We start from the raw sequence: 15,294 nt of genomic DNA, 5'->3' as shown, positions 1-15,294 counted from the left end.
AGGAGCTTCTTAAACCAATGAGAAATGTCTGCCTATTTAGCTCAACCAAGAAAGCAAAGATTGGGTTAAGAAGGACTGTTTCACAAAACAAAGATCCTCTGTAAATACTTTTTCTTTACTAGTTTAACTTTTTTTGTGACTCTGTTTGTGGTACTTTGGTTGGTTTGAGGAGTGTTTGCACTTATTAGGAATCACTGTCCTTTACTGCCAGATGTCCAGTGTCTATAAAACCATTACTTTTTAATATTTTGTCCATTTTTTTCATTGTTTCTGATGGAAAAGTAAACTCAATCCCTATTCTTCCATCTTGGCCAGAAGCGGAAATCCTGACCTCTGTCTCCCAAATCTGATCTTAGAGCTCCTGCCGTTTTTGTCACCCTCATCAGACCATCTGAATCCTTGACAGCTTTCTTTATCTTATTCAGTACAGTGACCCTTTCTGACTTCCCTTATATGACTATCCAGTTTGTGCTAAAGTGTTAATGAATACATTGTTTTCTTAGTATCCTAGGCTTTCATACTTCTTAGCATTTGACTTGTGTGCACTCTCATTCCTCAAGTTTGTGCCCATCTTACATACCTGTTTTTCATCCCTTCAAATGCCACTTGGCTCCACCCTTACTCTAGCCACTCTGTGACTGAAAGCTTTGGACAGCTTGGCATGAGTGCAGTTGTATTGTGCCTTTCCTCAGATGGGAACCTCGTACCATACTTCTAATTCTGTTCTGCTACAAGCACCGCTGAAGTCATGACACAGGATGCAGGAACCTGCTCTGGATTAATGAGTGTATAACCCAGAAATGTACCGGAGTTAATGACTCTAGAGACCACTCTTGATCAATGAGTAAGGTTGATGATGGAGAAATGTTTCCCTCTTTAATCCCTTAAATTGACTCAGACTTGGGGACCTCCCAAGTGGTGGAGGACTGAGCACCGGCTACCCTGAGGGAGTGAAGGCCGCAGCGCCATTACACAGCCTTGTATTGGCGTTCTCTCTTTTCCTGCAATGCCGTGCTCACAATCCTCTTTCTCTATTCTCTCTCCTCAACTGCTCTATCCTCCCCATTTGTTTCTATGTTATTGATAATTATAGAAAATCAAACAACTATCTTGACTATTTGTTTGACCATACCATCTTACCCTAACTGGATTCTTTTCCTGCCAAGTAATCCTACTAGTCGTCTTGTATCATATTGCTGCCTTAATCTTTCATGTGTTCACTTTCAAAACTGGCCTTCATTCTCAACACATCTTCTTACCTGAGTTGTTGAGAAGTAAAAGACTTTGCAAGATTGACTTTCACTTTTTCATTCTTCTCTACTTCAAATTGATTCCTCCCCTGTATAAAAAAAATCCTTTAAAAAAATCTTTAATCCACTTCTGCTTCTTTCCAATGTTAGAAGAAGAGACATCAATTATTCTTAGAGTTAATTTCTCCAATTATGCTCTTAATTACATCCAGTCCAACTTCTCAAGTCCCTTCTTTACTAGTCTGCTGATATCTTTCCTTAATTTCCAATGCCTCCCTTTGCTGACTACAGTTATGTTCATATCTCACCTGTAGTAGAGGAAAACAAAACACAAAACACAAATCTTTCTTCTCCATCATTTTTTCTGTTAACCATGAGCTTTTCTTGCTTTTTCATTCAATGGAACATTTATTGATATAATATTCTATTTTATTACATATTTATTTCTTAAGCCCTGACAACCTAATTTGAATCTCTACCGCTCTTTGGAAACTACTGTCTTAAAGGTCAATAAAGGAAAAGTAATCATTAAACTTCATAGCCTTTCCTCAGTCATCATCTTTGATCATATTCTAGCATGTTCCAGTAAATGCCAGTTTTCTTTAATGACATTATAAAAACTTCTACCTGTCTGGCTTCTTCCTCTTTGCATTCCCTAATCATTATTACTTATCTAGTCCCAGAGCTCTCTGTAGGTTCTTTCTCTGACAAAAACTTCCATGTTTTTGAGCAGTAGTACTTTTCTTTAAGATGCCAATGGATTCCTAATTCCTCTTTGGATCTCCTATATTTGAAGAAGATGAGAAAGCTAGGCATGTGATTTATATACATTATCTGATTTAATCTCCACAGCAATTCACATTTCATACATAAGTAAGCTAAGACTCACATGGTCAAGTGAGTTGTCTATTGTGTTTAGTAAGGAAGGAAAGCAAATAAATACATTTTAGAAAGATTGTGAACCTGGACCAAAAGAGTTGAAAGTAATAAACACTTTCTGTTAAACTTTGTGTTACTAAAATGCTGTTAACCAGGGGCCAGCCCTGTGGCTGAGTGGTTAAGTTCGCACGCTCCACTTCAGTGGCCCAGGGTTTTACTGGTTCGACTCCTGGGCGGGGACAAGGCGCCACTCATCAGGCCATGCTGAGGCAGCGTCCCACATGCTACAACTAGAAGGACCCACAACTAAAAAAAATATACAACTGTGTACTGGGGGGACTTGGGGGAAAAAAGCAGGAAAAAAAAGAAGATTGGCAACAGTTGTTAGCTCAGGTGCCAATCTTTTTAAAAAAAAAAGGAAAAAAAATGCTGTTAACCAGAGCAGCCTCTTTCCAGAATTCCTCAATCAATCAAGGTTGTGTTACATTCTGAACCGTGTGGTTGTGTTGTATATTAAACTGGTTATATATTCACTAATGTCTTTCATATTGAGGTAAGAGTTAGAAATGGGTTTTTTTAGTATATGTTATTAATTGGATATTTGTCAATGCTAAACTCAACTCAACAATTGAAGAGAATCTTTACCTATTGGGCTTCAGAGCTAAGTTAAGTTTGATAACTGAGACAGAAGAATCTAAAATTAAAGGGACGATCAATAGCAGCAGTTGGTTAATAGTGTTGAAATGTCCTAGGGGTATGCAAAGTGGGAAATTACATGATAGCCTGTAAGTATGGATTGTACTCTGGGCAAAGGATGTACCATCATTAGGCAGTTGCACACTGAACAACTGTCGATTAAGTACCATTTTATCCAATTTAGACCTAATGAACTTGGTACATGAGATCCCTGTTGAATTAAGGAGCAATCAAAGCCTTATTTTGGATTCCGTGCCATCTAGGTCAAGAAGTTCCAAAAGTGTTGTATATATTTACTTGGTACGGGAAATACAGGACTTTGTTATCCTTCCTTCTGATTGATTCTTTAACAAATATTCATGAAATATGATCTGTGACATAGGGAGTATCAGTTGGTGAGTGGTGGATAATGAAATAAAAGACTTAAAAAACTGTTCCCTGCTTTTGAGGGGTTTTATTTCTATTTTTGCTAATTTTTTTCAATTATTCTGAATGACAACTTTTTAAAACCAAAGGGGTTAAAAGAATTTTGTTTGAGTCTCAAGGCAAAGTGACTCTCCCCTAGCAAGAAGGTTGACAAAAGGTCTTTAACAAAAAGGAAAAGGAATGAAAAGGTGGGGATGTATTTTGACTCTGTACTGTCTCACCTATCTCAGAGGTGCAATGACACTGGTTTTATTTGGAACTTTCAGGAAGGGGTCCGGATCACCATTTTGCAGGAGGTGCAAAAGACCTGTCAGAAGAAGCCCTTGTCTGCCTACCCTGCAGGGAAGGCTGCCCCTACTGTGCTGATGACAGCCCCTGCTTTGTCCAGGAGGATAAGTACTTGCGACTCGCTATCATCTCCTTCCAAGCCCTGTGTATGCTGCTCGACTTCGCTAGCATGCTGGTAGTCTACCACTTTCGCAAAGCAAAGGTAAACCCAGGTACCCTGGTCATGATCTTCCTTTTTATTCTGAAGTGACCTCTTCTTTTTTTAAGCAAATAGAGTTTTTCCAAGTCTCATTTGCTTCTCTATTAAGCAGAAGTCTTTCTGTAATATGATTGGACTTGAGTATAAAAGTTATGTTCTTTAGCTTCCCAGGAGAAATTGGGATTAAAAATATGAAACTTTATCATAACATTTTCTTCTACGGAGTGTTTCTCCCTATTTAGCCTGGAGCTTGAATACTTCATTGCCCTGAAGGACTGTCTTTTACATCATCCCTTTGGCCTCTGGGAGAACTTAATCTGCCCATACAATATATTGTTAATTTTTCATATCTAGAAAGCTTTGTGATGTTTGTTATATTTCATTTTCATTTCTCCTAGCCATATTTGAAGATAGTAAAGGGACTTGACTATTTTTGAGCACATTATACTTTGAAGAATGAATTTATTCCTGACCTTATATTTGGTCTTACATCAGTATCCCAGGATAATAGTGATCCTGCAAAGAACTTGTATGGCTTTTGAGAGTGCCCGTCCTTGGGTGCTGTTCTGAGAAATCAAAGGGTAGTAGAAGCATTTGTATGCTTCTCAGGCAGGGGTGGACGAAATGCTAAAATGTTCAGGGCAAAGCTTGCTGGGGAGCTGTCTTCAGCTGGTCACCCAGTTAATTAAATGTAGCCAGTGTTGTGTCAGAATTGTGGTTCTGTTGCTTGTGGAAACTTATTTGTGCCATTGGAAAGAAAACAAAGGCTCAGGTTTCCACCTTTTCTAAATTCAAATGACCCCTTCATAGCAGCAAAGTTGTGCAGATTGGTTTAGATTACAGAGCTCATTGCGAGTATAAAGTGTTCCCATTAGAAATTATAAAAGGAAAACAACTATCTGTGAATGGCATCTCTTACAAAGGCCCGAATTAACATTAAACAACCAGAACAGCAGACCTCTGCTGAGATTCTAGGAGCCTGTGTCCATTATATTAGTGTTATACCCTTTAGTAGTTATTTTAAATAGACAGTTTCATTAACAGAAGCATGCAACACAGATTAAAATCAACCTTTAAGTCAGCAAGAAAGTGCAAATAGGCAGATTGCTGTTTATTTAACTAGTACTTGTCTTTCTTTTGCAATAAAATGTGTTAAATTGTATGTATAGTAAAGTAGCCAGCAACTGGAGTTGGGAAATATCTAACCACTGTTGTCTTGATAGAATTTTGGTTTCTTAAAAGCCTGTCACTGATAGAACAGGTAGACTCGAAAGGTCTATTTGATAAACCGCTCTGAAATTTCTCTGTGTAACGTAAGTCATTTACACAGTGGATAGCACATAGTTCTTTATGAATTTTTATTGATTTTAATCATTAATGATTGGTGTGCTAAATGGAGTTAGTGATATATGATGAGTAGAATATTTCATTGGATATTAAGAAAACTGAGATGATTCTGTCTAGACCAATGTCTTAATCTACGTTACTGTTATTTAACATTTTCAAAGTTATTAACCATTCAAATTTCTCTAGAGCTTCATGTGAAGTGCTGCTTCCTGGGGCTATCATAAGAATAGATACCTTTACATGTAACTTGGTGCCATTCCTGTAGACACAAACTAGTTGGAATAGATAAATTAGACATTATGTAGTTTTAAGATGGTCAGGTTTTGAAGAATCAGTTTTCACAGACTGTGATGTAAGACAAGTGGGGATAGTTTTAGGAAATAATTTAATAAAGTCAGTGAGCATAGATCTGATATATCGAGGAAAGGTGACATTGGTGAAATTTTCTCTTCTGATTTCAATTATCAAAAGCAATGGATTAATTGCTAAAGCGATAAACTATTTTCAGTAAAGAGATTGCATATTTATAGCATGTGGACTTTAGTTTTGCTTTTTAAAGTTTTCGTGTGTCTTTGGACGTTTCTTCGGATAAAGCAGAAACCTAATGATGCCTTTTGGAGCAATATTGATGTTCTCCTTATGAGCTTCTCATTATATTCTCTACACACTAGTAATTAAAAGAACAAAAACCACATAACTTATCAATTTTATATCTATTTTGACGGAAGAAAAAGAAGTTAGTTGCAATAAAAAAAGTAGCGAAATATGGGTAAGTGTGCAGACTCTGGAGCCAGATTGCTTAGATTTGAATCCTATCTTGGCCCCTTGGATACGGTGACACTCTGGGAAAATTGCTCAGCCTCACCTTGCCTAGTTTTCTCCTCCATAAAATGGGGTTAACATATCATATACAAAAATTAATTTAAAATAGGTCATACACACAAATGTAAGGGCCAAAACTAAGAAACTTTTGTTAGAAGAAAACATAGGTATAAATCTTCGTGACCTTGGGTTAGGCAATGGTTTCTTATATATGACATCAAAAGCAATGACAAAAGAAAAAATCAATAAACTGGATTACATCGAAATTGAAAACTTTTGTTCTTCAAAGGGCATCTTCAAAAAAGTAAAAATATAACCTATAGGATGGCATAAAATATTTGCAAATCATACTAGTATCCAGAATATATAAAGAATACCTATAATAAACAATAAAAAGACAATCCAATTTAAAAAGATCCCCAGGCAAGGGGTCCGAATAGACATTTCTCCAAAAAAGATTACAAATGACCAATAACCATATGAAAAGATGCTCAACATCATTAATTATTAAGACAATGCAAGTCAGGCCCACAACACAGGATAGCATAGCTACAAATAAAAAAGACAGACAATAACAAGTGTTGCTGGAGATGTGAAGAAATGCAAACTCTCATTCATTGCTGTCGGGATGTTGAATGGTGCAGCCACTTTGGAAAACAATTTAGCAGTCCCCCAAAAAGTTAAATGTAAGGTTACGATATGACTCAGTAATTCTACTCCCAGGTATGTACCCAGGAGAATTGCAAACGTGTCTACACAAAAATGTGCACACAAATTCTCATAGCAGCGTATTCATAATAGCCAAAAAATGGAAACAACCCAAATTTCTATCAGTTGATGAATGGATAAATAAAATGTGTATATCCATATAATGGAATATCATTTATCAATACAAAGGAATGAAATACTGATAGATGCTATAACATGGATGAACCTTGAAAACATGCTAAGTGAAAGAAAACAGTTATAAAAGATCATGTACTATATAATTACGCTTATATGAAAAGTCCAGAATAGGCAAATCCATCAAGAAAAGATTAGTGCTTGCCAGGGGTACAAGGAGGGAATAATAGGATGTGACTGCTAATGGATTCAGGGTTTCTTTTTGGGGTGATGAAACTTTTCTAAAATTAGGTTATGGTAATAGTTGCACAAATCTGTCAGTATACTGAAAGCCACTGTTTTGTACACTTTAAAAGGATGAATACTAAAGTATATGAATGATATCTCAATAGAGCTGTTTTATATATATATATATATATTTATTTTTATTTTTATTTTTTTTTTGGTGAAGAAGATTGGCCCTGAGCTAATATCTGTTTCCAATCTTCTTATTTCTGCTTAAGGAAGATTGTCACTGAGCTAACATCTGTGCCAGTCTTCCTCTATTTTGTATGTGGGATGTCACCACAGCATGGCTTGATAAGAGGTATATAGGTCCATGCCCAGGATCTGAACCTGAGAACCCCAGGCCACCAAGGTGGAGCACACGAACCTAACCACTATGTCACCAGGCCAGCCCATGTTATAAATTTTTTTAAAAAGAGTTTAAATATTACTTACCTTATGGATCATTTTGAAGCGTTAATGAGATAATTCATGTAAAATTCCTTACTAGGCATTTGTCTTGTTGTTATATTGTTTTACACTTCTTTGTAAAATTAATAATCCATGTATGCTTCCCATGTTAGGGGCAAAGTATGGCATTTAAGTTTAAAAGATAAGGTGTTGGAAAATCTAACCATGCCTGTTTGAAGTGGGCAGTGAGATTCTAACCAGTGAATTCGTTTAACTTGTCTTTATCCTTGTAAACAATCATCTTATACTAATCGTAATAGATTTTTAGGTGGCTGGAATGAACGAAACACCTGTGGTACAAAATTCTTTTTCTTGGCTATCTCTTGATCATGAAGGAGTGGAAGGAATGCTAAACTGTAAGCCAGACAGTTTCACTTAATTGGTCTCAGTTTAAAAAAATAAAATCTTTCAAATACCCAAGCTCCACAAGTGCCCATTCACACACATGTGCAATTATACACATATTTGCCTGCTGATAATCATTTTCAAAAAGTATTTACTGTGCATTTATTTACATGTGGCCTTTTGTCTTTTGTAAGAGTGATTAAGTGTACAACTAAACTGTAGTTTATTTACCTATTTATCTGTCTCATTGCCCTTTCTAGAAGGGTTCAAGTTCCACTCCTTATTTCTATTGAGTGAGAAGCCATGTGCTATGACATAACAGTGAGCCAAGTTGGGGAGAGAACTCACATGCACTAGGAAGGCCAAAACATCTGCTCAGTGCGGACCTGAGGGAAGTCCATTCTCCCGTCTACAAGGAGACACCCTGAGAGAGGGCCCAGAACAAGCGGTTAGAGAAGGAGCCTGAGCTAGAATCGGAGGCTCTTTCCTCATTCTCTTGCATGTGAACCAGGTGCTTTAATCCAGTTTCACCAGAATTCATGGTATGTATCATCTTAAATGCTTTTAGTGTATGGGCTATACTTCATTTAGGGCTGTTAGAAATCGGTCATTTGGGAACTTAGGCCTCATTTAATTTAGACTTTTTCTGTGAATTGACAGAAATAATCACATTGACAAGTAAAAAATAGGAAAAGCGATGGCAGTGTCAAACCCAGCTACTGATCCTGTACATCTAGACAGCATGCAAATATGCTGTAATGGTATTAGAAATCTCTGTTCTAAGATGAAATACTTGGTGATTGTATCAGGAGACATAAGGTGATGTAGAAATGTATGTCTTTCAGTTGAAAGGTTCTTCCAGAGAATGTAATTGTGAGAACATTTAGTTAAATGAGGTTGACCCATGCCTAAAATATCTACCTTGTAGTTGTTAAGTACCAACAATCGTTGGACAAAGGTTAGTTAAACATTTTATTATTTTTAGCAGCACAAACTAGATTCCATTATATTTTGGGGTGAGGCTTGTAGTGCAACACCACAAAGAGCAAATTAGTTTTACTCTGCACAAACATTTAGGGAGCTAATTACATAGGTTTGTCTTTGTGCCCTTGGTTAAAGATGAAATCTGTCAGTAAACTGTGAATGATTTCGAATCCAGTGAGTTCTTCTAAAACAGGCAATTTTTAAAACAGTATTTTAAAGGTCTTGAATATTAACTATTTTGAAATTATGTCTACGTTTTTTACCATATATTATGACAAGTAACATATTTTTTTGTTAGCTATTCTGAAGAGAGATTACGGTTTCTTACACCTTAATAATGTCAAGTGTTAGTACAATTTATTTTCGAATGATAATTTCAAAGAGAGAAGATACCCTGGAAGGAACATTAGCTTATTGCACTTCTGAAAATAATATATTGCTTGATTCGTTCTTAGTAAATTTTAGCATGTTTTGTTTGAGCTTAGTAGTTTGGAAAAAAAGTGATAGTCGTTTTTTAAAGTGAAAATATTGTGGTTTGCATTTTCCTTGCCATTCCTGTAATACTTCTTTTTTTTAATTAGAAATTAATTGACAAGGGATTTTATAATTGCTCATTTTTGGTTTGGAAAATTAGATGTTTTAATATAGAGTGTGACTGATTTTTTAATGAAATTCCACTTGCCTAATTATGATGTTTAATGCCTATTTTGATGAAATAAAGGGAAACATAACACTTTTTTATTGTAGTAAAATATACATAAAGTAAAATTGACCATTTTTACGTATTTAAGTGTACAATTCAGGGACATGCACAAGTACGTTCACGTCATTGTGCAACCCTCACCACTATTCATTTCCAGAACTTTTTCGTCATCCCAAACCGAAGTCTGTACCCATTAAACAACTCCTCCTTCCCCGACCCTTGTAGCCTTTCTTCTACTTTCTGCGTCTACAAATTTGTCTTTGCAGGGTTCTTCGTACAAATGCAATCATACACTGTTTGTCCTTTTGTGTCTTGCGTATTTCACTTAGCATAATGTTTTAAAGGTTCATCCATGTGGTAGCAGATGTCAGGACTTGATTCCTTTTCATTGATGAATAATATTCCACTGTATGTATTTACCACATTTGGCTTATCAGTTCATCTGTTGATGGACACTTGGGTTGTTTTCACCTTTGGCTCTTATAAATAATGCTGCTATGAACACTGTTGTACGAGTATCTGTTCGAATCCCTGATTCAATTCTTTGGATATAACCTAGGAGTGGAATTACTGAATCATTTGGTCATTCTGTGTTTAAATTTTTTAGGAACTGCTAAACTGTTTTTCACAGAGGATGGGTCATTTGATATTTCCACCAACAGTTCGTGAGGGTTCCAATTCCTTCACATCCTCACCAATACTTGTTGTTTTCTGTTTTTTTAAAGTAGCCATCCTAAAAATGTGAAGTGGTATCTCATTGTGGTTTTGATTTGCATTTTCCTAAAGTTAGTGACAGTTGAGCATCTTTTCATGTGCTTATTGGCTATTTGTATATTTTCTTTGCAGAAATGTTTGCTCAAATCTTTTGTTCACTTTTGAATCAGGTTTTTTGGTTTTTCCTCGTTGAGTTGTAGGAATTCTTTATTTAGTCTGAATTTTAATCACTTATCAGATATATGATTTGCAAATATTTTCTCCCATTCTGTGAGTTGTTTTTACTCTCTTGATAATGTTCTTTGATGCCCCAAAGTTTTTAATTTTTTTTTTAGAGGAAGATTAGCCCTGAGCTAACATCTGTGCCCATCTTCTTCTATTTTATATGTGGGACACCTGCCACAGCATGGCTTGATAAGCAATGTTGAGGTTCGCAGTTCGGATCTGAACCAGGGAGCCCTGGGCCACCAAAGCAGAGCACACAAACTTAGCTGCTACGCCACCTGTCTGGCCCCAGAGGTTTTAATTTTGATAAAGTCCAGTTTACCTATGTTTTCTTTTGTTGCCTATGCTTTTGACGTCATATCTGAGAAATCATTTCCAAATCCAGTATCATGAAGCTTTCCCCCTGTGTTTTCTTCTAGGAGTTTTATAGTTTTAGGCCTTACATTTAGGTCTTCAATCCATTTTGAGTTAATTTTTATACATTCTGTAAGGTAAGGATCCAACTTGATTCTTTTGTGTGTGGATACCTAGTTTTCCCATCATTATTTGTTGAAGAGGCTATCCTTTCCTCATTGTGTGGTCTAGGCACCATTATCAGAGATCATTTGACCATATACATGAGGGTTTATTATGTTCCGTTGGTCTATCCCTTTATGCCAGTACCATGCTATTTTAATTTCTGTAGCCTTATAGTAAGTTTTGAAATCAGGAAGTATGCTCCATCTTTGCTCTTCTTTTCAAGATTGCTTTGGCTATTTGGAGTCCCTTGAGATTCCGTATGAATTTTAGGATAGATTTTTCTGTTTCTGCCAAAACGTCGTTGGAATTTTAATAAGGACTGTATTAAATTTGTAGATCCCTTTGGCTAGTATTACCATCTTAACAATATTGTCTTCCAATCCATGAGTACAGGATGTCTTTCTGCTTATTTATCTCCAATTTCTTTCAGCAAGGTTTTGTAATTTTCAGTATACATCTTTTGTCTCCTTGTTAAATTTATTCCTAAGTATGGTGATATATCACTTTTTGCAAATAGATTTAGTGATTTGTGTTGTCCTTCAATTAAATGGATACTCTCACACGTTATCTTCCATAGTCTCAATTAATAAGTCTATGATTTTTATTTTATACTTAGCAATTGATATTTCTCTTTCATGCTTTTCATTTTCTCTGCCATTTATGGAAGGGAGGTGGAGCATAACACATGAAAAGGGGCAGAATGTTTAGAAGCCAAGAACTGATACCTTCAGTGCAGATGTAGTGGTATTGTAGAAGTTCCATACTATTTTACACAGTTTTTTTCTTAATCCTCATTCCAGTACTGGCCAACTGCTACACCCAACATGGGATGATGTTATTAATTCTGTAGGTTTATGATAGATGACATTTCCCTCAATTTCTGTTTTTCTAAGGGCTACGATATTGATCTTTAACTTTATCAGATATTTTAATTCTATTGAACTAAGAAAATATCACACAATATCATAACAATAACATTTTCATACCTCTTACTAAAAGACAAATGAGTTGGAACATGTTTCAATCACTTAACAGAAAATTTAGAACATGTTTGAATTAGTTTCATTAATAAATTATATTGGATTATTTTATACACTTGTTCCACTGATAGGATGTGTTTGAGGAGAAATAGATTTGTAGATAATATAGCAAAACAATGTTAAGGTAATTATAGAGGAAAGTATGAATTTTTATAAAATATTTACCTAATTTCCAATGAAAAGTGCTGTGATTATACTCAAAATCATTTTATTCAATATCTATTTTTTGTGGCCCAGGAGTTTAGAGACTAAATATTCTGCTACGAACTATTTATCCTTTCTCTTTAAAATGATGGGTTTGATGAAGTAACTTCTAAAGAACTTTCAAGCACTAAGATTCTATGATGCTTTGAATCTGGCAGATTCAAATTCTTAATCTGATGTATTAATTGTGTAGAAGGATCAGCTAGCACCACTTAGACTATCTTTCCACTGGCTAGTGGATTGTGGGCATAAGTGTCGTTGGATCCAGAGAACTCTTTTCGTGGGTCCAACAGTTTGGAGAACAGTAACAACCACAACAGCAATAACGATGTATATACTCTAAAATCAAGCCTGATTAGTGTAGTAAGCAGTTCAGGGAAGTACTGAATCTTCAAATAGGGATCATATAATACTAGCCAATGAGAGATGAATTTTTTGTATCTTATAGGTATGTAAAGGCTCATTCATTGAAGGGGTTTCTGGACCATTCTAACAGTTACCAAAGGATAAGTTATCACAACTTTTAATTCTATGCTTTTGTCCTTATAGGGGATAAGAAGACAAGAACTAAGTAAAAGTTATATCATTTATAATGAAGTGTTTGATTTTATAACATGACACCTGATATTATTTGTATAATTTTTCCTTTCCATGGAATGTGTTGAAACATATGTATGAAGAAACTTGAAGTGTAGTCTTGAAAGTTAGAGAAATACATATAATCATGCTTTCTGAATTAACTTTCAAATGATCTTCTTTAGGGCATAAGAATCCCCAGCATTACAATTATTTAGGTGCAGGGCAGAGTATGATCAAGGAAGTTTGTGCTAAGCATCCCTATTCCAAGTGTCACTGCCACTGTCCCCAAAGTGTTTTGTTAGTGCTTTCAAGTGGATTCCAACTCCTAGCCACCCTGTGTACAGCAGAGCAGAACGCTGCCCAGTCTTTCTCTGCCATCGTCTCGCCTTCTGTGGCTGTGTCAGATAAGCTCTGCTGCTATTCACAGGGTTTTCATGGCCAATGTTTTCAGAAGTGGGTGGCCAGGTCCTTCTTCCTAGTTTGTCTTAGTCTAAAAGCTCTGCTGAAACATGTCAAATACCTGCTGGTATTTGAAATATGGTGGCAGAGCTTTCAGCATCACAGCAACATGCAGCCGCCACTGTATGACAACCAACAGATGGGTGGTGTGGTTCCCTGACCAGAAAGGAACCCGGGCTGTGGCAGTAAACACACTGAATCTTAACCACTAGACCCCAGGGCTGGCCCCCAAAGTGTTAGGGCCTTCACATATTTTGATCTTGGAAGCTTTGAGCCTTTAAGGGCTTCCTATTTAAAATATAGATGCTGATTAAGTAGGATTAGTTGTCGTTCTAATGATGAATGGAACTTGAGCCAAAACGAGTTTGCTACCTCTTGTTAATTTATTGGAGCACTATGTTAAAAAGGATTCTGAGGCGGTGAATGGATTTATTCTGAAAGGTTGTTATTGGGTAACTTTAGCAGCCATAGGTACTAGCACTCAGGACACATGTACCACATATTTGCCAGCCCTTGTCTAGGAGTTTCAGGCTCAGGGAAAATAGTGAGGGAAGAAAAATTACCGATGTAGAATGTTGGAGGGCCTTTGTGCTATGCATGGCCATGAAACTTTTGCCTAGGGATAGCCCACTTCTGGAAGAATTATATTAAAATTCAAGCTTTCTACAGATGCTGAACTCCTATATCTATCCAAGATATAATGGATTTGCTAGGAGTTATCCCATTCCATAATTTACTAGCCAGTTCTCCACTGTTTTGAACTTGACACAGTCTGAAATGTATTTTGATAGGTGCTTTTCCATAAATATTTAAAGGTAAGTATATTTCAAAACACATGTAATGCTTTCAATTCTTATTCATTTTTACTTCTCTTTTGACAAATATGTGTGGTGTGTGTTAATAAAAATGCCAGAAGAAATTCAATCTTAAAATATTATGGCCTGCATCCCAGCACACAACAAGCATCCCCCAATGTATTTTGTCAACAAGAAAATATTTTATGAGTTCTGAGTAGAGCTTAGTCCTCCAGCTCAAATATAGAGTTTCAAGTCTTTTCTTCCTCTTGTTACTGTGGAAATTATTTAGCTCATTTGTAGATTACCTTTCCTTAAAGCTACTTTTATTAGCCATCAGAAATGCATGTTTTTTCTGGTCACTCAGCTTTTGAATCGTAAAAGGTGAGCTTTAGAACTAAGTATAACATTTAAGCAATTTTAAATTAAAAGGCAAATTGGAAAGAATGTTTTGGCATGATAATAAGATATTAACATTTTTAGTCTAAAAACAAACAAAACCCTCTTAGGAATCCATAAGAAATAGAAAAAGATCCAGTAGAAAAATAGGCAGAGAATATTCATCAACAACTTGTAAAAAAACAACAACATAAAAATATACTCTCTACATCCTTGAATAATTACAAAATGCAAATTAAAACAATGACATATACTTTTATAACAATAATAATCCTCTGTGTTGGTGAAGATGTTAGGAACTAGGCATTCCCATCCATTGTTGATGGTTGTGTAAATTGGTAGAAACTTTTGGATAAAGTTTGGAATTATGTGTAATAAACCTAAAAATGCACAGTAGTTTTAGTTCTAGAAGAGTGTACTAAAGAAATCATATACATGCACAAAGACTTACAAATATATTCATATGTGTATGTATGTTTATTACGGCACTATTTATAGTACAAACTGAGAACAATTCAATGTTCAAAATTGGGTTAGGTCATCAATGTATTTAAATATGTAGCCCATAAACGTGATCTTGTAGAATACTAAATGATAGAGAAAATAATTATAATATAGTTATTTGATCATAAACTTGACCACCACATTTCTACTATTTATTGAAATTTTATTTTAGTACTTCCCATTTTTTATCCTTCCTTCTCACCTTTTCTTCTCATGCCGTCCCTCTCTGCCTGTCTCCCTCCTTCCATTCCTCCTTTCCATTCATCATCCCTCTGCTGAGCATCTCCTGAGTGCTTGGAACTATTACCTATACTAGGAATATTCTGATGAACAGGGCAAA

General features: G+C 35.8%; 1 protein-coding gene across 1 annotated transcript in view; it reads left to right on the top strand.

The window, feature by feature from the left end:
* The window catches only part of GPR158 (G protein-coupled receptor 158), a 367,685-nt gene that overhangs the window by 206,956 nt on the left and 145,435 nt on the right, over nt 1–15,294 (top strand). The window contains exon 4 of the mRNA XM_070500965.1: nt 3,518–3,741. Within this exon, the coding sequence (XP_070357066.1) occupies nt 3,518–3,741 (224 nt within the window). The remainder of the gene's footprint in view (nt 1–3,517; nt 3,742–15,294) is intronic.

Source organism: Equus asinus, chromosome 29, assembly GCF_041296235.1.
Source record: "Equus asinus isolate D_3611 breed Donkey chromosome 29, EquAss-T2T_v2, whole genome shotgun sequence".
Taxonomy (NCBI): domain Eukaryota; kingdom Metazoa; phylum Chordata; class Mammalia; order Perissodactyla; family Equidae; genus Equus; species Equus asinus.
The sequence above is the reverse complement of the archived record's forward strand: the minus strand, read 5'-3'. Positions and strand labels throughout refer to the sequence as shown.